The sequence below is a fragment of the Nesoenas mayeri genome (assembly GCF_963082525.1).
Source record: "Nesoenas mayeri genome assembly, chromosome: 2".
Classification (NCBI taxonomy): Eukaryota; Metazoa; Chordata; class Aves; order Columbiformes; family Columbidae; genus Nesoenas; species Nesoenas mayeri.
In genome coordinates this window covers 112,044,842-112,066,508 of record NC_137543.1, presented here as the reverse complement: position 1 = coordinate 112,066,508, position 21,667 = coordinate 112,044,842, and the positions used below count along the sequence as shown (strand labels likewise).

The 21,667-nt window shown below is 38.7% G+C and overlaps 1 protein-coding gene across 10 annotated transcripts in view; it reads left to right on the top strand.

Moving 5' to 3' along the window:
- Window positions 1-21,667, top strand: part of CLASP2 (cytoplasmic linker associated protein 2) — a 148,597-nt gene that overhangs the window by 21,582 nt on the left and 105,348 nt on the right. For all 10 annotated transcript variants that reach the window (XM_080338761.1, XM_080338757.1, XM_080338755.1 and 7 more), the window contains exons 3-7: window positions 5,541-5,644; window positions 9,100-9,191; window positions 9,538-9,613; window positions 11,107-11,204; window positions 18,602-18,672. In XM_080338761.1, the coding sequence (XP_080194887.1) occupies window positions 5,541-5,644; window positions 9,100-9,191; window positions 9,538-9,613; window positions 11,107-11,204; window positions 18,602-18,672 (441 nt within the window). The remainder of the gene's footprint in view (window positions 1-5,540; window positions 5,645-9,099; window positions 9,192-9,537; window positions 9,614-11,106; window positions 11,205-18,601; window positions 18,673-21,667) is intronic.

Sequence of the window (21,667 nt, the reverse complement as noted above, 5' to 3'; positions counted from 1 at the left end):
AGTTTAACAAAAAGAGATTATGCTACCTATGGCATTCTTTGCTGCAGGGAGTCATACAGTTAAGCTGCTCAGGATTTTTAAAAATACATTGAGTGCCTTTCCAGGCACTGACTTTCTGGGATTTACTTGTTTATCATCTTCAGTTCCGGTAGAGGAAATAAACATTTAATCTCTCAAGACTGTACTTTGCCTCTGCAGGCTGGTTTTGGCCTTAAGTCTTGCATCTACTATCCAACTAGTGATAAAATCATTATGTGAATTTGTATAAATGAAAATCTATTTGAGTTTACGGAGCCAAGAGAAGGAAGACAAACAATGGAAAAGAAACCAACAGGATAATAAGCTCTGTTAGGGATATAATAGAAAGGTAACTGTTCTGTAATTAGAAATGGCACAGGTAAAAATAGCAGCTCAGATGTAAATAGCAGATCAGTTTGAGGTAGATCTGGTAGAATTAATGCGTGCTGTAGGATATTTTTAGTAACACTTCTAAGTTTTTTTCAGCAATCAAAACCTGTAAAATCATGGTATAACAATGTAGAAATCTTACAGGAAAAACTCAGAGTGGCTGGTAATGATAGGAAACTTTGACAATATGTTAAAATGCAGGGAAAAGGCAAATTGAGTGAGATGCAGTGCTTCGTGGCTCTGCAAAAGATAGCCAGCAAGCGCAAAGGGAATCAGTTTCTTTTGAATTTGGTGTAATGTTTCTCAGCATATCAGCAGAAATAAATAAAAGGAAGGAAGTTGTCATATGTTAATAGGTTTTCCAAAATCCCTTTGAAATAATTAAAGAAACCAGGCAACAGAAGAAGTAAGATGGTCAAGGTTAATATAAAACAGTAGGAATGTGTGAATCCATACTGAATATGACAAATTATATACTTCAATGCATAGCCTGTGAGGAGGCTACCACTTTGAATACTGCCTTCATGCATGGTCCTGCTTCTCCTTCTTCACCCTCCTTTTAATTCCAACATCTTTTTGAGATTGTTTAGCTTGCAGACTGGTGCCAGAAATAACCCAATGCATATATTTGCACCACAGCATAAAGGACACCAATTTGATAATGCTGCTGAGAAAACATATAAAACTTAAAGGAAACATATCAGCCAACGTGATTGCTTGGTTGTATTTCAAATGAAGTTGGGGGACCAAAAAAAAAAGCATTGTTCTTAGTGATTTATTTTCTGGTCATTCATTCTTTGGGATGTAGTAGTGCTTTAATCTTCTAAAGCAGTGACTTGATTTTTGATAAAGGGTAACCTTGTATTGCAAATATGACTTCAGCTGTTCCTGGTAGGGATAGAAACTTGCCTAAGCTGGCCAAGTTAAAAATCTTTTTATAAAATCTTAGTATACAAACACCCAGTAGATACTTCCTAAGGCGCCAAAACCTCCCCAGGCTGTTCCTGTTGTCTCAGTTCCAACATAACTCTTAGCTTGTGCTTTTTATTGACATGTGTGTATCATCTGGAATGCCTGAGTATGTCCTCAGTTCACTGTGTAAACAGACAAATAGTGGTACAAGGGGTGGTATGGGCTGTGAGGGGGAAACAGTGGTTGGGGCAGTGAGTAGGCAGTGTTAGCACTGGCTTACCCTGATGCAGAGCAAAAGCCGGTGTTGCACCGTCATCTGTGACACTCAGCTGTAATTACTGCCTTAGTCTTAGGTGAGGTTTCTTATGAGAAGTCAAAGTTTCTTCTGCTCTGTGATTTTGGCTGGGCAGGATTAGAGAGGAGCAAGGAGAGGCCTGGAGGCTTGAAGCAGGGAAAAGAGAAGGGTAGTCAATGAAACAGGATGCTGGGATGGACCTGAGTATCTCAAATGTTATCAGAATTTTTAGGTGGGGAGATGTTTCCCACTTATTCATAGAAAGGACAGCTTACACAGTTCAGCTATTTTTCGCTATAGCTCTCCCTACATGCATCTAACATTTGTAGAAAAAGCGATGAAGGCGTTAAGAATTCAAACTGAAATTTGTTTGGCGAAGATTCCCATATGGTTAAATACACTGAAATTTTATCAATAGGCAACTGACTTAAGATAATTTCCTATTGGAGCTTATTCTGACAGAGAAGATAAACTACCACACTGAAAAACAGCTGGTGGTTGCCAGCGTTCAACAGCCCAATTCCATTTGTCTCATCCAAATGGAATATATCATGCCTTATATGGGGTTTTACAGAAACTTGAGGTTTAGGGGGGAAAAAAAAGTCAAGAGCCTGCAGACACTTGGGCCCTTTAATAGCTCCTGCAGCAGTTTGTCCCTGTGTGGAAGCACCAGGAGTGACAAAGGCTGGCGTGTTCAGTAGCTACGCACACTGAAATCTGCAGGCTGTGTCATAGCTCAGTTTAACTTGGTGACCTCATCCCTGTTCAGCGGCTCCTAGTAGCTGTTCTCTGTGCTTGCTGTAGTTATTTCAGCAGAGCCCTGGTATCTGCAGCTCCGTCAAGTGATTTGGTGTGCTCATTAGTCACAAAGGAGCTGTGTTTCCACAGGACCGGCGCTCGCTGTGTTCCCCTCTGCAGGAGCAGCTTCTCAGGGGCTCTGCTTGTGTCCCTTGCTGTGAAGCTGGAGTCGCCTTCAGCTGCTCAAGAGTCAGTTTCATGTAGCAGACCTCACCAGGAATGTGTGTGGTACAGATGAAAGGCCAGTTTAGAAGTGCCAAAAATAGTCATGAAAAGTACTGTTGGCAAGAAAAATGTAATCAGTAAGTATATGAGTGATGGGAAATTTACAGGAGGGGTTGACTGTGTACTCCCCAAAATCACTTCTTGAGTTCTGGATCACAGAATCACAGAATGTTAGGGATTGGAAGGGATCTCAAAAGATCATCCAGTCCAATCCCCCTGCCCGAGCAGGAACACCTAGATGAGGTTACACAGGAACATGTCCAAGTGGGTTTTGAATGTCTCCAGAGTAGGAGACTCCACAACCTCCCTGGGCAGCCTGTTCCAGTGCTCTGGCACCCTTACTGAGAAGAAGTTTCTTCTCAAATTTAAGTGGAACCTCTTGTGTTCCAGTTTGAACCCATCGCCCCTTGTCCTCTCATTGGTTGTCACTGAGAAGAGCCTGGCTCCATCCTCGTGACACTCACCCTTTATATATTTGTAAACATTAATAATGTCACCCCTCAGTCTCCTCTTCTCCAAGGTAAACAGACCCAGCTCCCTCAGCCTTTCCTCTTAAGGGGGATGCTCCAATCCCTTAATTATCTTTGTTGCCCTGTGCTGGACTCTCTCTTAGATGTTTCTTCTGTGTTTACAAAATGGGAAAAAAACCACCAAACTGAAACAAAAACAAGCCACAACAAAACCACAAGCAAACAAAACCCCACAATAAACGAATAAAAAAAAAAAACCCAAACAAAACAAAAATACCCATCAAAAAAACCCCAAACCAAAACAAAAACCCAACACCCCACACCAGCAAAACAATAACAAAAACCCAACCCGATTAAAAAAAAAAAAGAGCCCTTCAACCTGTAAAATTAAAGTAGCTGTCAAAATTTATTCAGAGGAGGAAGGGAAGATAGATGAAAAACGCAAAAACTCATTAATGGTAGCTAAGGATATCAGTGGAATATCCAGAGCCAGTAGAATTAAATATTCAGATTAGGACAGTTAAAAAAATGTTTGGATACAGCAGGAAGGGAAATTTAAACTTCAGGAGTGTATTTCCAGTAATAATCATGGTACATAGATGGCTGCTGTTTTTAATGTGGGAACAGAGGACTGAGGAGACCTCCTGAGTTACTTTTGCTGGCAAAGCTATTGTTATTACTGTAAAATCATTAAGTACTGTTGAAATTCTTTAAGATCTCCCTTTCAAAAGGTAGGGCAATACAGTTATTTTTTCTGTGAGTAGGATAGGAAAATAAATTTTATAGCAATCAGTAGCTGAGAGAGGTTAGGCAGCAACTGTAAAGTATTATGAGGTGTTCAGAGATTTAAGACCAAAAGCAGCTAAACATGATTTTAGCTGTTACTTTTATATTTTCTTTATTGGAATATGAGCAAGTCTCCAAGACTCATGGTAAACATTGTGCTAGCTTGGGAAATTTAGAATGAATGGCATGGTAATTGCAAACTTAGTCCCAGCTTAACCGGAGTGCAGGAGCAGAAGGATGAGCTGGGTGGGTATCATGGTCTCTGTTGAAGAAGTTCCACCTAGGTTACATGACTGATACTTGCAGCTCTTAGAAACCTGTGCATCAGATCAGAAACAAAAGCTAACCAGAAGGTTGAGCTGTTGACAGGTAAATGCCACCATCAGCATGTTACACTGCTTTTTCTAGGTGGCATTTGTATCTTTATAAATATCTTAAGGGTGGTTGTCAGGAGGATGGGACCAGACTATTTTCAGTGGTGCCCAACAGTAGGATGAGGGGCAACAGGCATAGACTTAAGTACAGGAGGTTCCATCTAAACATGAGGAGAAACTTCATTGCTTTAGGGGTGACAGAGCACTGGAACAGGCTGCCCAGGGAGTCTGTGGAGTCTCCTTCTCTGGAGACATTCAAGACCCACCTGGACACATTTCTGTGTGATCTGCCCCGAGTGAACCTGCTTTAGCAGGTGGGCTGGACTAAGTGATGTCCAGGGGTCCCTTCTGACCCCAACCATCCTGTGATTTCATGTTTCATGTGTTTATACTGACTTGAAAAGCACCATCACACAGGAGATATCTGCATCAATTCCATGTCAGTTGTACTTCTGAGGGAAGGCTCAACTCCTGTCTCCTCTCTCCTCCTCACACAGCCTATGTGTAGACTCCAGGTGGAGGACTGGGAACCAGTACGGCAGGATGTCTTGCACAGTGCTGACCTAAGCATTCATTCAACTTTCCTAAATATCCTAACATTAGTTTGTTTATCCGATGTAACTAAAACTTCTCTCTGGGTAAGCAAGTGAAAAGAGTTGGCAAGTCCCTTCGTTTTGAACGGGTTCTGATTTTTAGGATGTGAAATCATCAGCTATCGTGCCAGTTAAATACTGTTTGAGGACACCTGTTTTAAAATAGTAGCTTTTATTAATACGGATACTTTTACTGAAGTAAGGCTGAGTTTCCAGAAGATCCACTGTATGAATAGGAGGATTTAAAACTTAATTTTTTTGTCATTAAATCTCACTGATTTTAAAGTAGTCCTTCTCTCCTATCCCAATTCTTTCCCACTCATCAGGCCTAGAATTATTTTTCAGAAAAGGCAGACATTCAGAAGCTACTGGCATACTTTTTTTTGGAGATTAAATTGAAGTAATTCATACAGTTTTTAAGATGGGAAGCTTTCTTTTTAGCTTGTTGGAATATAATATTTTCTTCAACTTCAGTACCATGCATTTGTTGCTAGTCTTGTAAAATACTCAGAAATATATTTGAGACTTTAAAATGTTTTGACCAACTCAAAATCAGCTTTTATTTTTGAACAAGATGTATCTTAAATTTGTTTCAGGAAATATCCTTAAGTATTAGAAAACCTTCATTGGGTGTTTAATATTTTTTCTTCTTCCCTTTTTTTTTTTTCCTCTCCTGTAGTTCTCCTGCCTTTGATAGATCGTATGGGAGATGCCAAAGACCAAGTTCGAGAGCAAGCACAGAATCTTATACTGAAATTGATGGACGAAGCAGCACCACCCATGGTATGACTGCCTAACGTACATTAAGATATTGGCCTCCAGTGAGCTTATGACTTATGCATGAGCTTGACTTTGAATATGTCACAATGTTGTGGTGACTGTTAATGGTGTAAATGCTAAAGATATTCTTAGCGGACTGACACTGATGCATTGTTTAGCTAAAGAAAACTGGCACAGTGCAATTCTGCAGTTCTTGCATATCATAGCTAAATTCTGAGTATGTGTTTTCATGTCATGTGGCAGGACTTTGTTAATTAAAGCATGTTTGAAACAACCTCCTGGGTTTGAGTTTGCATAATGAGAATAAACAAGTTTATTTAGCTTTGAATTTATTTTAAAATCAGGTTTGTACTTGAACACGTAGGACTGGCTCCACAGTTGAGATGGTGCTTTCTAACTTTAAAAGTCTGGCTTTCTAGATATGTGGCGAACATGCTGTGTGAACCTTTGACAAACTGAGATGGGGATAAGTTTCCCTGTGCCTCGTTAGCATAGGTTGAAGTCTGAGTTAAGCAAACTTCATAGTTCTTAGCACTATGTGGCTTCCAAGTGCTAAATCTTGTATTTCTACTGTGTGAGTCTGAAAAATGTAGGGTTGTTTAACAGGATTACGTTGCTTGAGCAATGAGGTAATTTGGAACTCTATAGACCCTGATTGTCAGTAGGAGCTGTTATTTGTGTTTTTAATTTCTGAAGAAAATCTGTTTCTGAGTTTTAAGTGCAGAAGTTAATAGGGAACATGTTACTTTTTGTGAACGAAAATGTTTCTTTTGCATGCTAATTCATGGCTTTGTTTTTTTCATAGATACAGGTTTGAATGTTTGTGTGCAGGGAATAAGATTTTGCAGACTTGACCTGCAGTGAGAAGATTGTTTTCAATTGCTTTGTTTGCCTGATAGGAAAAACAGGTGGCATGGTAGGCAACTGTAGAAGCGTATTTATCCCCCTTCCAACATGAGGCATTTTCTCACATGGTCACAAATCTGACTGGGATTTAGGCATCAAACTCTAGTAGCATAATCCACAAAGACATGTCTTTACCTTTTCATGGGATGTAGTTCTGTTCCTGTTCATCAACAAAGAGACATTGCAGCATTTTTTTCATGCCTAAGTGCAAGTAGTTCATGAGTGACATGTTCCTGTGCCCACGATGCTCCCAAGTACCTGGCATGGAGACCTGAAAGTACACCTGCCTCTACAGTAATAGCATGTGAATAAGTGCTACACAGCAGAACATCTTGGAGACGCCTTCATTTGAACCGTGGCTGATATAGAATGTGGTGATAGGTTACTTCGTGCTAGGCCTTCATCATGAAAGAGTTCTAGATTACTGGTCCGTCTTCCAGTTTCTGGAGGGTTGTTAGGCTCTACACTGAGGTGATGGAAGGAGTTTCCATCCCCGGTTCATGGGGTCCAAGGAGTAGTGTATGTAAGTAAGAGGAGTTACGATTCTTCTCGTGACTTCTCTAAGGTGGGAGAAACCTGGCTCCAGTTGTCTGCTCTCAGGACAGTTTATATACCATGAAAATTTTGGATGAAAAGCAACAATCATCCTAATAGCAGGGACCAAAACAGAGAAACCTTTCTTGGGCCTCCAACACCGAAACAGAGTTTTAGGCTCCCTTTGCTGCAGATAAATGTTCCTTTTGAAGAGCTGGGTGAAAAATTTTGGGGGATAATTCCTGTAAGTCTCCTTCCAATCAACTCATCTTGTCTGTTCTAGTGCATTGTTGAATAATATGTAATTTGTCCTGTTATCAGTTCCCTTTCCCTGTTTTAGATGTGTTTGGGTTTTTTTGTTTGTTTTGATTTTTTTAATGAGTGAGAACTAGATGTAGCTGGTTATGGGCAGAAAAGCATAAAAATATTAATATAGCTGGTATAAGTGCATAAATGGGACAAAGGGAAGTTGACACCAAGTGTTGCTAGCAAGTTGTGAGAGCTGGAATTCCTAAGCAGCCATTTAAATTTCTGTTTAGAAGAATTCAGTTCTTAAAGTAGGATTAATTTAGTGAAAGACTAAATTTCTATTCAGACTGTTTTGTAACTCTATGGTTACCTCTCTCCAGCTGTACTTTTGTACAAAAGGAGATCTCCTTTTTCCCATGATTTTCTGGGACAGTGGGTTAATCAGAAGGATGTTTTCTTTCATTAAATCCTGTGATTTGTTGTTAAGCTGTGCAGTTTTGGCAAGCCATATCCTGCTTGTCTAAGGTTTGTTTTCTCTAAATGTAATGAAGTATAAAACAAACAAGCAAACAGGAAGCCACAGATGGGGCAAAATGATCAAGCAGGGCTCTAATGGGAAAATTTTATGTCTGCTACCAAGTGTGTTACCCTGTTAATAAACAGTATGCGGTGTTCCCTGCTCTTACGCTGCTTTTGTTGCTGTTTGCGAGGGTTTTGGTTTGGTTTTGCTCTTTTTTGACAAATGCGATCGCAATGATTAGTCTCTCATACATTTTAGCGGATGCGTATGGAATGGTTATACGCTGCAGTGGCACCACTGAAGGGGGGTGGGAGGGAGGGAGGGTGGTGGCCGGGCTGCAGGAGCTGCTGTTGGCAGCGTGCAGCCATCACCAGGCAACGCTGCCCGCGGATGCTGGCGAGCTGCGGCCCTAATGGCAGCGCTGCAGCTGCGGGAGCTGCAGTCTGAGCCCCCGCATCTGCTCCCAAATTCCACCCAGGAGCCCCGAGGCTCCTGAGCTTCACTTTTACGTTGCATTGGGGTTTGTTTTTTTTTTTTTTGCACCATCGCATACAGCTAGAGAATCGACAAGGAGATGGAAAGGTAAAAGCGATGAACTGAGGAGGGGAAGATTAAAAGGCGTGCGGGGGGAGGGTAAATGATGGTTTAGCGAGGCAGGGAATTGTGGCGCAGGAAGCGGCGCCAGCACAAAAGGAGAAACGAAAGCAGAACAGAAATGGAAGCGAAGGAACTAGAGTGAACGGGCAAGAAAGACTTGAAAAATGAAAATGAAAATGAAAAAATAAATGTAAAGCATAAGCAGAGAAGAAGTGGACAGCAGGGGGTATGGGTGAGGATGAGCCAAAATGGATGAGGGGAAATTTTGGCAGGGAAACTGAATACGAAGCAAAAAGAATATAGCAACTTCTGCTTGAGACAGTAGTTTGTAATGTTAATGTTTGTTTTCTGTGTGTTAACTGTAACAGTTCTCTATGTTTTTAAGAGCTGTTTCTCAAACAAGAAAAATACTCAAATTTCTAAAGGGTGTTTTTTAGAAATAGTTTTTGGCATAAGAATAATCTGTGTTGTGTTCCATACTGTGCATTTTATAACTTAATTTTAGAAGTGCCTTTACTTTTCTAATAGACCTGCCTTCTGGTTTTTGTTTGTTTGTTTTTCAGCTGTTATGAATGCAATTATAAAATATGGATAGAATTACATTGTATTGTGCTCCTAGTAACCAAACACAATTATTTCTGTTTTTATATAGTACATTTGGGAACGCCTTGCTGTTGGTTTTAAACACAAGAATTACCGATCCCGAGAAGGAGTGTGTTTGTGTCTTATTGCTACCTTAAACATGTAAGCTTTTTGTTCCTATGGAGACATAAGGGTTCTGTCCTTCTTCTGAATGTCATTTTTCTCTGAAACTAATACTTTCGGAAATCTGATTCTAATGAATTAATAAATGGGAAAAATCAAACAACTTGTAAGCTTTCTGAAAGACTAAAGGTATAGTAATCTAGTCTTATTTAAAAGTAGACAAAGGACTAGTAAGAGAGAGATGGAGCTTGATTGATGTAAGTTTGTGTTTTATCAGTGCTAAGTTAAAAGTTCACTTGTGCATAAAGTATTTTCAGTTTCTCTGTGAAAAGAAAAATAAAATAAATTAAGGTTTGTGTTTTGTTTTGTTTTGTTTTTTTTCCAGTTATGGTGCACAGCCATTAATCCTCAGCAAGTTGGTACCACATCTGTGTACAGTGTTTGGTGACTCGAATAGTCAGGTAAGAATTTCATTACTTACTGGTGCTTCAACAACTGTACTTTGACAGAGGAATGAAAGCAAAATAAATGTAGGCATTTAAGAAAAAATGATGGGCTTGCTTCTGTACAGCAGATCATTATTTTCTACCATGAGAAACAAAAAACCCATTTTCTTCAGAATCAGTCAGATGAATTAAATGAAAACAGAGATGCAAAGGCAGCAGTGTTGCAATATGCTGACCCCTTTAGTTTTATCTTCAGAGATTTAAACTACTCATTACTGAAAATAGTTGTTTCTTATAGAGCGTGTCGAAAGAAAAAAAATATATATATTGACAGGAGGAATTGCCTCCAGAAGGACACCGTACATAAGTCCTGTAATAGTCTGCCAAATTTGCTAAAGATAACATTATTATGTGCATGAGAGGTAATAATTTCCTAAATGGAACCCAAATGGCATTTGGGCACATGCAAAGACTGTAGTTAAAATCAGTTAATTAAGCAAAAATATCGGCAGTGAAAATTGTGATGTAGTTCATATTGGTGACATCTGAACTTCAGAAACCCTTCAAATAGAAATGGATAAGATCTCTTTTGATTTATTTGAATTTGTGCCAGAGAGAAAAGACTAAGAGTACAGAAACAAGGGAGTTGGCATTGGCAGGAGATGGGTAGATATACAGGATAGGCCTTTATGCTTAGTTTCTGTGTGCAGCAAAGTCTCTGTATAGCATACCATTGTTTTATTCTAGAGAAAATCTGTTAAGAATTTGTCTTGTTTGTTGATCATTAGTAAAGATGTAGTTCATATCTTGATAGAGCAATTGTGGGTTTAGTTCAAACTGCTACAAAGAACAATACCAAAGTCATTCCAGTAATTCTTTCTGGAGAAAAATGGCATTTGCTAACATGCTTTTTTGACAGTTTTTGTTGTGATTACTATGGTTTAATTTTTTTAAAGAGGCACTCCACCTTCTTGTTTTAACTGCTCTTTCCCCTTCCCCGGTCTTGTCTTATTCCCTGCCTTGTGATGCCACACAATTCCTGCTGAAGGAGGTAAAGAAGGCGTTGGTCACTTTGGCCCACTCTTGAACTCAGCCAGGTCCTGGTTTTCCAGGAGGGCCTTGCTGCATGTAGAAACAGATGAAAGCAAGATGAAGTGTCAAGACTAAGTGCAGAGACTAACTTTTGGAACTATTGCCTATTGTGATAGAGTCCTAAATAAAGCACTTTTTTTCCACAAATATTAGTCTTATGTCAATCCCAGAAATTCCCTCTAGAGCTGTTATTTCTAGGATTTTTCATTTGCCATCTGTAGGTGCTCTAACTTGGAACAAATACTATCTTGAAACAACAGTTGTATTTCCTTTCTCTTCCATCCTCACTGTTACAACTGTTTTGTGAAATTAGTTGGCTTGCAGGTTGATAGAAACTGGAAATTAGTGGGTTGTCCGCAAATGTTGTTTTGGTTTCTGAAACCCTGAAATTAACAATTTAAACTCTGACTTCACAGGTGAGAGATGCTGCCATACTAGCCATTGTAGAGGTTTATAGACATGTGGGAGAGAAAGTACGAATAGATCTTACGAAGAGAGGAATTCCTCCTGGAAGGTGAGTTAGCTGTTTTGATTTTGTAATCCTGAGCCATTCTGTGTTACTGGTCTTTATCAGAACTTTAAACTCAATAAAACCTTTGTTTTAAAATTATTACAATTTTTATTTTAACTTCTAGTTAGTTTTGCTTCCATTGTGATGCTACTAGTGTCCTTTCTTTTGCTGCTATCTTTTCTACTTGGAAGAGTCATACAGATGTATGATTAAAAGCAGCCTGTAAGGTGAGGGAAGGTGCTTTTCAAAATAGCTACTTCAAAGTTCTGAAGTTGTAATTCTGGGGTTCAGTGAGAAAGGAATATCCCAAAGGAGTGTTCATTTGTTTGAGTGTTGCGCATGCCATCACAAGACACTGGATGTTTCTTGCAAAAGGTGCAATGAAGTTTTGAAAATGAGTGCTTCATCGGTCCTTTCTCTTTCTGAAAAGCAATTCTGATCTTTAAAGGCTGGTCTGTGTTATGTGTAGATTAGTTTATATGAAATAAAGGTAGCTATTGATTTGTTGCTACCTTGGTAGGGATTTGTTTAATTAAGTCAGCTAGACAGAGCTTGAAATTGTACTCAGTGGGAAAGACTGTTTATACAATAAAATATTTCAAATTCCTTATTAAAACAATTTACACTTTAAAAAAATGTGTTAACCCCTTATCAGTTAATATGTCACTTTACTTCATGTCTTCATCTCACTTCTTGATTTTGATAAAGCCCAATGTATTTACTACGTAGTGTCAGAGAGAATATCAGAATGGATACTGTGCCTCATCAGACCCTTCTGAAAAAACTATTATCCCTCGTTTTTAATGATGATTTGTAGGGTATCAAAGTATTAAAGAGAATGGTGTTGAATTTATTGTTGCACATTCCAGACACAGTTCAGCCTGTTCAGATAAAAGCTTTCCCTGCCTGCGGGAAGGGAAAGTTGTACACATTCTGTTCTCTTTAATGGCTGTTGCAGTTTTGGACAATGAAGAGATTGTATGGTTACTACAGAAGTTGAAGCCATGTTATTTATTACTACAATCCCCAAAATTGAGTTTCATAGCAGATAATTGGAACATACTGTGGAAGATCCTTCTTACATTAAGGTAGGGTATTGGGCATCCTTTAGAACAGAGAATAAGAGCAAAAGCATACAGATAAAAATAGCCTTTGTTTGTACTGTGAGTGTTGGGTCTGACCATAACTGTAGGTTCAGCACTCGTCCTGTTCAGATTTCCATGTGACACAAACTGAGTAAATCTTGGGATCCAAATAGGATTAAACACCATAGGAGCTTTGTATCCTCAGGGCAATCAACAGCTTCTAATTTAGTTGCAGTAGGTGCCAAAATGTTATTGCCAATGTCTTAATCAGTGGAATACAACATTTCTCCTGATCTGAAAGCAAGCGCAGTTGTACCATTTGCATTTACATAAAGAAGGAAAGTTCTACTTGGTGCATGCTAAATGGGTCATTGCCACTGAATCCCCAGAGTTTTGCACTTGACAGTCCAACCTAGTGTAACATAATATCTGAATTATGTCTCGGTGCTGTGTCCTCTGCAGTGGTTTTCAGCTTGGGGTGAAGAGGGGAGTTATGACTTCCTTGAGTATGAGGCTACTCGTCTCCATTGCATCCATTGCTGACAGAAAGCAGAGTTCCTCTAGTCTCTTCTCAACTCCTTCACACAAGTAACAAGGCAGTTGACAAAGCTCAGGAAAGACAGATTAGCTCTGTGGTAGCTCAGCCTGTTGTTCCTTCAGGGGTGGGCCTAATTTAAGACGTTTCTTCCCCCAGTGCCTGTCACGAGTTTTCCCTTCACTTACATGCATTAAAATTTTCATGTGGTTATGCAGGAGCTATGATATGTGGGAAAAAAAAAACCAAACCTTTGATGTAGAGTATCATCAGTGTTTTGAGGAGAATCTTTGTTCATATTTGTGTGTCTGGATAGGTTTTAAGGGTTTTAAGTATTACAGATAATCTGTAGTTCAGACACAGCTGCTTTCAGTTGTCGAGTTCAGCCTTAGAGAACTGCATTGCAGCCTCTTCACTGCATGCGAGTGCATTAAAAATAAGGTGTAAACATAAATATTAGCAGAAAACCCCATTACTTCAGTATTTGGTGCACCCGTGATTTAATAGAACGTAGGCTTGTTGGGTTTACATAACAAATTACACATTAGAGATCTGTGTGTTGCTGCTTCAATGCGCTCTGCCCTAAAGCACTGAAAAGAGTAGCTCATGTCTGCTGAAAGGAAGGCAGGGAAGTTAATCAAGCATTGTTTTCAGAAATTGCTCAACTTCCTTAAATATGCAAATGGTAGATCCATGCTGTGTCTGTATAAAGTCAAATGTAGTTAGTAAATTAATAATAGTGGGCTTAAAAGGTTTTGGAATCTGTACCTGGTAGCTTTGCCTTTGTGGAAAATACTGGATTTTCTAGAGAAGGTTATTGGACCTATTGGAATGTATGTAGTCAATAAAAGAAGATGGGATCTTACTTTTGTAGCTCAACTCTATTTGCTACTACTGTATTTTTTCGTCAGTGCATTTTTATTCTTTACAGAGATTAATTTGTGAGTTTGTTTATAAATAAAATCAGTGAGTTCCTCTTTCTAGTTATTTTTCAACTTACAAATGTCAGAATAATATTGTGCTTTTTGCCTGAAGCAAGTAAGTTTTTTAAAAAAATGGTTTCATGTCAGTGGTTGGAAATTTGGATCTTGTTTTCCCCTTTGTTAAAGTTGCTGCCAAAGAGGTTTGACAGTTCTTGGTATTGGGGCTGTAAATATCAATGTTAATACATTTTTGAATACTGATAGTGGATGTTATATTTCTAGGTCTGTGAGCCAAGAATAGTGAACGGGTTTTGTTCTATATGGGCCAAATTGAATTGTTGCAGTATGGAATCTGTTTGGCTAATCTTCCCTGAATGGAAGTAATAGATGTGGCTCTGGATAGCAGTTGCTTAGTCTGAGTGTTAAAAGCTTTTTAAGATCTTTCAGGAAGTCATCAGACAACTTTTCCCACTGTTACTTTAGAAACATAAATGTATAGAACCAGTTATTTGTTTAGTTCTCATGGACAGGGCCACAAATTAATGTCCTGAAATGCTAAAGTATTTTGCAGTATGCATTTCTGAATACTGTATTTTATGTGGTATGCAGATTCTACTTGTCTGTCTAGTTCATGTTGTAGATGAGGTCCATCTATGTGTCCAGATGTCGACATATGTCTATGCAAGATCCTTTTTTTTTTTTCTTATTTGGAGGGCGGAAGTAAGGGGAAATAAGTGTGAGGTTTCACATGGGCCATTTCCTGCTTTAGGCTCACTTTGGACATGAAGAGCAGACACCAGTCTGTTCTACCACCCTTTCTTCTTTTTTATTCTCCTGCTATTGGCAGGGAAGTGGTACTTGTTTGTCTCTTCATCACAAGGTCCATACTTTTAGGTATCCCCCTCTACCTGTCATGCAAACAGTTGAACTCCATCAAGAATGGTAATAAATTATGGCTTTTCAGTCTAGAAGTCTAGCGCATGTTCTTTGCCAGCATCTGTGTTTTTCGTGTGCGTGCATGTCAGCTCATGTTGTGTCTTAGAAGAGTATGTATTCCTCTCATTGAACGTAATCACCATAATATGTTAATTCTTTGATAGAGACCTGTCATCTGCCATAGGAGAGGGTTTAGCAGGTTGCCAGGAGCCCCTATTTGAAGTGCTAAAACCTCATACATCAATTTGTTCACTCAGACAGCAACAATCATCAAGACCATGCAGAAGTGGCCTGCTCTCCTGAACATGTGTTTATTGTCAATGGGGATTTGTCCTTCAATATGTGAAGTTATGGAACACCTGTCTGTGCCTTTTTGGAGAAAGAAGATAATATTTCTCTTCGCCGCTGACACAGTATTTCTATTGACTGATGACTTCACTGATAGATTATGCATGTCAGACCCAGACTTGTGCTTGCAGATATGAGATAAAGCAGTAATAATGCTGCTCTTCTCAAAGAACGTTCGTCATTGTTCATGACAGTGAAACCATTCTTCACCCAGCCTTGTAAACTTTCTTGGATTCCTCTTGGCCAGGCTCTCTTTTGCTGGGAGCCGAACTCTTGTAAACGTTCCTAAATGGACTGTGGTTGCAATAATTATAGAGACCTTAGCCCAAACTGCCTTGCTGCCTGTAGCTGTATGAAGAAATATGAGGACATGGTAGCATGAGTGGCTGAGGGAACTGGGGCTTTAGCCTTGAGAAAAGGAGGCTGAGGGGAGACCTTATCGCTGTCTACAACTACCTGAAAGGAGATTGTAGCATGGAGGGTGTTGGTCTCTTCTCCCACGTAGCAAGTGATAGGATGAGAGCAAATGGCCTCAAGTTGCACCAGGGAAGGTTCAGATCGGATATTAGGAAACTTTTCTTCACAGAAAGGGTTGTGAAGCATTGGAACAGGCTGCCCAGGGAAGTGGTGGAGTCACCATCCCTGGAGGTGTTTAAAAGGCATTTAGATGAGCTTTTTAGGGACATGGTTTAGAGCCAGAGATAGATTATGGTTGGACTCAATGATCCTGAGGGTCTTTTCCAACTAAAATGATTCTATGCAGAGCTCCGTGGAAGGAGAGGGAGGAAGAAACTTGTGAGAATCGTTGCAAAGTGGTAGTTACAGTTCCCGTAAGCTGTACTAAAGAGAGGGTTGTATCTACAGTAGTGCTTGACCATTTTGTCAACTGTGTTTTACTGGATTTTTTTTTTTTAATTATGACAAAATACAACAGAGTGTTCCTCTGGTCATGGAGACGTGCTTTGAAAGCTTTAGGAATGGCAGTACTGTGGTGTTCTCCAACCTGCACCACTGATTACATAGCATCCAGTGCTGACAAAAGCATTTTTTTAATGTTCATAGTAAGTACTTTATCAGATATTTTGTCCAGAGTGAGAGGCAACGTGTGTATTATTATAATGTATTTATAAGGAATAATTTAATTTTTCTCTTCTCTTTAAAACACTCAAGAAAACATTTTTGAAAGCTAAGTTCAAAAGAGCAGGAAATATTTTCTTTTTCTTTGGTATTCTCTAAAATATGTGTGCCAAATGCATAACATCAGCCTGACAGGATATAAAAATCAAAGTGAAATTTTAAAGGAAACCTGTTACTTTCTCTAGTCTTCAGTTTCTCTCAGGGTAACAGTTTCAGCCTTTCAGCTGTGGTGTTAAATCCTCCTCATGAACCAGACAGACTCTTAATGTAGTGTTTGGTATGGAATCCAGCAGTGTCAAGGGGAACTCACAGTCACTGGCAAACAGTAAAAATACTTCCTGTGGTATGTACAAAGCAAATGCATTCACTTTTATGAAAGCATGATGGTGTAATGGATTGCTGTGTGTATTGATTCTTGTGTGAACTTTTCACTTCGTACGTTTGAAAGCACACGGCATTTTAATGGGATTTCATGTGTCATTAGCAAATGCTAGTACCCGAAAAGCATTTCATATAATAACTGTAGCTTTACTTTTTCAGGTTGAAGTGCAAAAATACAATTTCGGCATACGTTGCCTTTGGTTTACTAATTCACCTTCTCATTAAGAGACAGTGTAGTTTGATGTTTGTGAATTGCTGCTGCCATTGCAGACGCTTTGCTGTGGCTGCAATGGCTGTAAATGCAATGGTGGCACAAAAGGGAGAGGAGAACAAGGTCCAGAGAGAAGAATCACATGTACGTTAGGGGAAGTTTATGCAAAGTACCAGTGAGCAACATACAGTTTCAAGATAAGCTTAGATGGTAGAATAACTACTGGTTTGTTGTATGGGTTATTGACTTACATGATTAAGGCGGGTTTTGGTTTTGTTTTTGTAGATGCTTGCAGGAGGCTAAGCCTTTTTGTGGAGTTCTTAGCTAAATCTGGGTCGTTCTTGTTGTGGCCTGTTAAGTACAGGACAAATTTGCTCTGTAGCAGATTGCTTTGAAGTATTTGGAAGGTAAAAGTGCTGCACTGTGAGAGTCCTAAAGGATTGGAAAGTGTGGAGAAAGGCTCAGGCTTTTTATGCTGCTGTCTGCCTGTGTTTCATGATTTCATCACGTTCTTCTTTATTAGATAAATGAGGTAAATTAGAAAAAGGTACTGGTGAGTGAGAGGGGAATACAGTGTGTCGGAGAAGGCAGACTGTGCACAGCCCTCGACATGGATCATTGACTGAAAGTGAGGTGCGCATAAGGAAGTGCTGGGGTTAAATCTTTGTGTGTCCTTGACTTTACTCCTTTATGTGTTGTGAGAATTTCCATACCCAAGTGCTGTTCTTAGCCATTTTTCTTGGTTTGTCTTATAATAGTTTGGATTGCGAGTTGTAAAAGCCGCTCTTTTAGCAAATTTTCATTGAGTCATATAGGTAATGTAGCTGAACTGTACCTTTTTGGAGAGTTGCAGACTGTCAAGAGATTTGTAGTTCATAACTCTCTGCATTTAAGGTCAGGATCCAGTCCTGCTAGTCTTGTAGCTAAAACTTCACATGCATGTTAGATATTACCATGAGTTGTCTAAAATGAAGTAAAGTCTTTAGAGAAATGTAAGAAAATATTCTCAGTTGTGTGCAGTTCAACGGTGTATTATGTCAATACAAACCCATTGCTGGCCCGTGAGCCACATTTTTTATGCGAGATACTTCCACTGCCTTTATTGAGTTTTCTGCAGAAGTGATGAGAAATGACTGTTTAAGCATTTTGCCAGCTTCCTTGCCTGAATTGCATTTTCTACTTTGTGGGACTAGATTGCAAATTTAGAGTTTTCTCAGGTCTGTTTTTTTGTGTGATTGGTTGGGTTTTGTTTTGGGGTTTTTTTGCTCATTACCTGTAGCTAAGCACTTGCAGTGTGTTTTCTGTTGTGAGAATTTAAATCAGTGGTGTGAGAGTTGAACAGAACTAAAGTTTTTAGTTTACCTTAAATTTAGAGAAAAGTTTGTTGTTTTCTTTTTTTCCTGTGGAAGTGCTACTATGAAAGTATTTTCATAATTAAACTGAGAAAATTTTGAGGAAAACTAATAATTGTCTCAGAACAAATTAAATAATAATCCATTTTTTTTTCACCACATGAACATTCCATAATTCAAATTGTTGCCTTTTACTGTTGTGTAAAAATAGAGTCATATCAGCCCTCTGAATCCAATTATTACTGAACTTGAACTTCAGAATTTTAGTTATTTTAATCATGCTAATAATGATGCTCAGTTTTGTTCTTTGCTAAGATGACTTAGGTTTTCCCTGCATTTGTGTAAAGATGTTCAACTAACTTAAGGGACTTAAATCATTTAGGAATTGTTTCTTGATACTCTTAATCCCTTGTATATTCTGCCTTACTGCTTTATGTATGATCATCAACTGATTTCAGAGATGTAAAAATATTTTATTGTTGTTCTTTACAGGTTGCAAACAATCTTTGCAAAATTTGATGAAGTAAGAAACTCTGGAAATATGATTTCAAGCAACATCAGTGGTGAGTATGAAAGATGATGTATTTATTTTCAGTTTTAGATTGACAGAAGATAAAATTTAAATACTAGCATTATCAATGTGAGATGGATGAATGAAAACGTGTGAATACTAAGAAAATGAGACAGTGAAACAAATGTGCTGCATTACTGAAAGTATTAGCTGGACTGCAGTCAGAATACAATTGAAAAAGGTGTTGAAACTGCATGGAAGCAAGCAGTGAATCTTTAACAACTTACATATGTGCTCAGTAGAGAATACAAGAATGCTGCGAAGTATTTATGTGAGGGGAAGAAGGATCAGATGAACCATATCCTATCTTACAGTATGTTTCTAACAGAAAATGGTAATTTAGTGATGGCTGTGTTTGATTTCTTCTCAGTTAAAGTGGTTTATAATCCATAGAGTTTTAAATTGTAGAAGTAAGTGACTACAGCGTTCCAAGACAAATGTTGAAGTTAAGACTGTCTTTACTGAGTTTGAGCTCATTATTGTTGCTGTATTTCATGAAAAGAAAACCCGTTGTGCAGAGAATCCTTGTTGCTTCCTACTGCATTCTTGATACAGTATTTTATAGTGTGAAAGAGCAAACCCATAATTCTTTCTTACTTGAAACTATAATTTAAGAAAAAAACTGTTGCATAAGAGCACAACAAGGGAGGTGGTGTGACAGTGGCTTTAATATAGTTGGTTTTGAAAGCGTCATTATCAGTCTGCAAGGAATCCGTAGATTTTGTTTTACGGTGGAGGGTTTTTTGATGTTCATTTTCCTTTCAAAGCAGCTATGCTGACTGAAGAGGAGGCTCTTCTAGATCTAAAAAGTGTAACTGTGCAAGAGCAGAAATATTTTGAGGAATGCATATGATTTGTTAATGTACTCAAATACACCTTTTTATTTTAAATATTCTCACGCTTTTCTTGTTAGTGTGAAAACAGAAGAGACTGTAGGTTCAAAGGAATGTGTTTTTACAACCTTTGAGGCAGTAGGAGTTTCTGTGCTGCATTCTGCTTTGAAATAAAACATTGCTATTCTTGAACACTTGAAAAATACAAAAATAGATTTGTAAAGATTAATATTAAAAAGCATACTAATTTGGGGGAAAGATGTTTTACATAAATGCTCTGTTGAATTGTAAATTTACTCATTTTGGAAGGGTAAACCATTATCTTTTGTATTTAAAGTTAATACTGCTGCACAGGTTTGAGAGGTTCAAAGATGCGTTTTACATGTATTTTATTTGTGTCGGTAGTTCTCAGGAGAACAGAGAAAGTTACATGAGGGAATGTAAATGCATTGAAATAAGTTAAATATATCTGAAAATGTGAATACGACATTGCTGGACTGGTTTACACAGCACTTCTCAGTTTTTTGTCTGTATTGTAAGAGAGTTGATTACGTTTCTCTTTAAACCATTTTCATCTCGTCTGTAAAATACAGATATTAATGCTGATCTGCAGCAGTATAAACTATTTATTTTGTCTTGTAGGTGGCAAAAGTTAGTATGATTCTGTTTGGTACCATAGAGACAGAATCCCTCTAGTTACCTCGGTTTCAGTATTTTTGCTTGAACCGAGTTTACCTGTTGCATCCATCTAGACAATTTTTAAATTTATTGAAAAGATACTCTTCCATTGTTAGTGCTTTGTCTTGGCTTTGTCCTTCATTATTCCCTGAAGGATAATTTGTGTTTACTACTTGCACGTGTAGATTGAAATTTACTGTTGAATTCCTGTAGCCTTGTTACCAGCTTTCCTTTTAGGAGCTTTAGCAAACATATTCGGATAAAGGCCAGATTTTTATGACTAAATACATCTGTTACAGCGTTGAGGATTTTTGTAGTGCTTTGGATATTTTGGAGTTGGGTTTAGGAAAGCAGGGGGGAATGTTTCCAAAGGAGGGGGGAGGAAACCAAAAACTGTTCAACAGGCTTTAATATATTCAGACTGGTGCAGCTCTCTAGTGGACCTTTTTACCAGCAAAAGGAGGGTTTTTTGGCCAGATTGAGCCACTTTCTCAGATAAGTTAACTGCACTGATGAGGTTTCTCTTCAGTGTGTGATAGATGGGGAAGGGCTTGTTTATACAACTGTGGAAGATAACAGCTTCTTCGTGGTCCCGAGTGACACTGCTGTGGCAGTAAATCTTTGTTGTGTTGACCTAATTTCTGAGAACTCAGAGATGTGACTGAGGATTCTTTTATCAAAAGATACTAATGTCAGTTGTTCAGTCTCTTTATTCAGCATGTGCTGAGGAGGGGAAAATAAAAAATAAACTCCTCAAAACTCGCAGCCACAGGAATGTTTTCCATAGTATTTTAGTAATCAAAACAAATATATATTAAAAAAGTTTTGTGCTAACATGATTAAACACGTCAGGTTTTAAAAACATTGTGTTGGTATGGCTAGGTATGTTGGCACAAATACAGGGAGGAGAGGAAAAGATACCTTACCTGCAGTCTCACACACACTGGTACATTTAGTGTCTCCTTATCCCTGTGGCTGTGTTAGAGCAGACCTGACACGAACGGCCCCTTTAGTCTGAGCATTACCATCTTCCTTTATTGAATCTGATGCCTGATGAAACTGCAAAGAGGAGGAGGGCAACGAGTTACCGTTGGAGGCTGACAAGATCCCCTTGGAGGATGGAAGAGGTGACAAGAACATTGACACAAGTATGGATGGAGTAATTGGGGCAGGATGTACCAAGCAGTTTCAAAAGCCAACAGATAAGGAGGCACAAGGGCACTGGGCAAGAGTTGTTGCTTTTGCTTGATGAGGGCAACTTACGGGCTTAAATAATTTCATACTGATAACTTGCCTTTCCAACTGACCTTCGATTATATATTTTTTTTAATTATTTTCCCTCCTTCCCCCATCTTCCCTTGCCCTCAGCAGCAGGTAGTAAAAACAGACATCATTTCTTTAATGTCAATTATGTGAATGAATTAGCTGCTATGAAAACCTTGGGGTTTGTTTACATTCATAATGATGTTGCATATT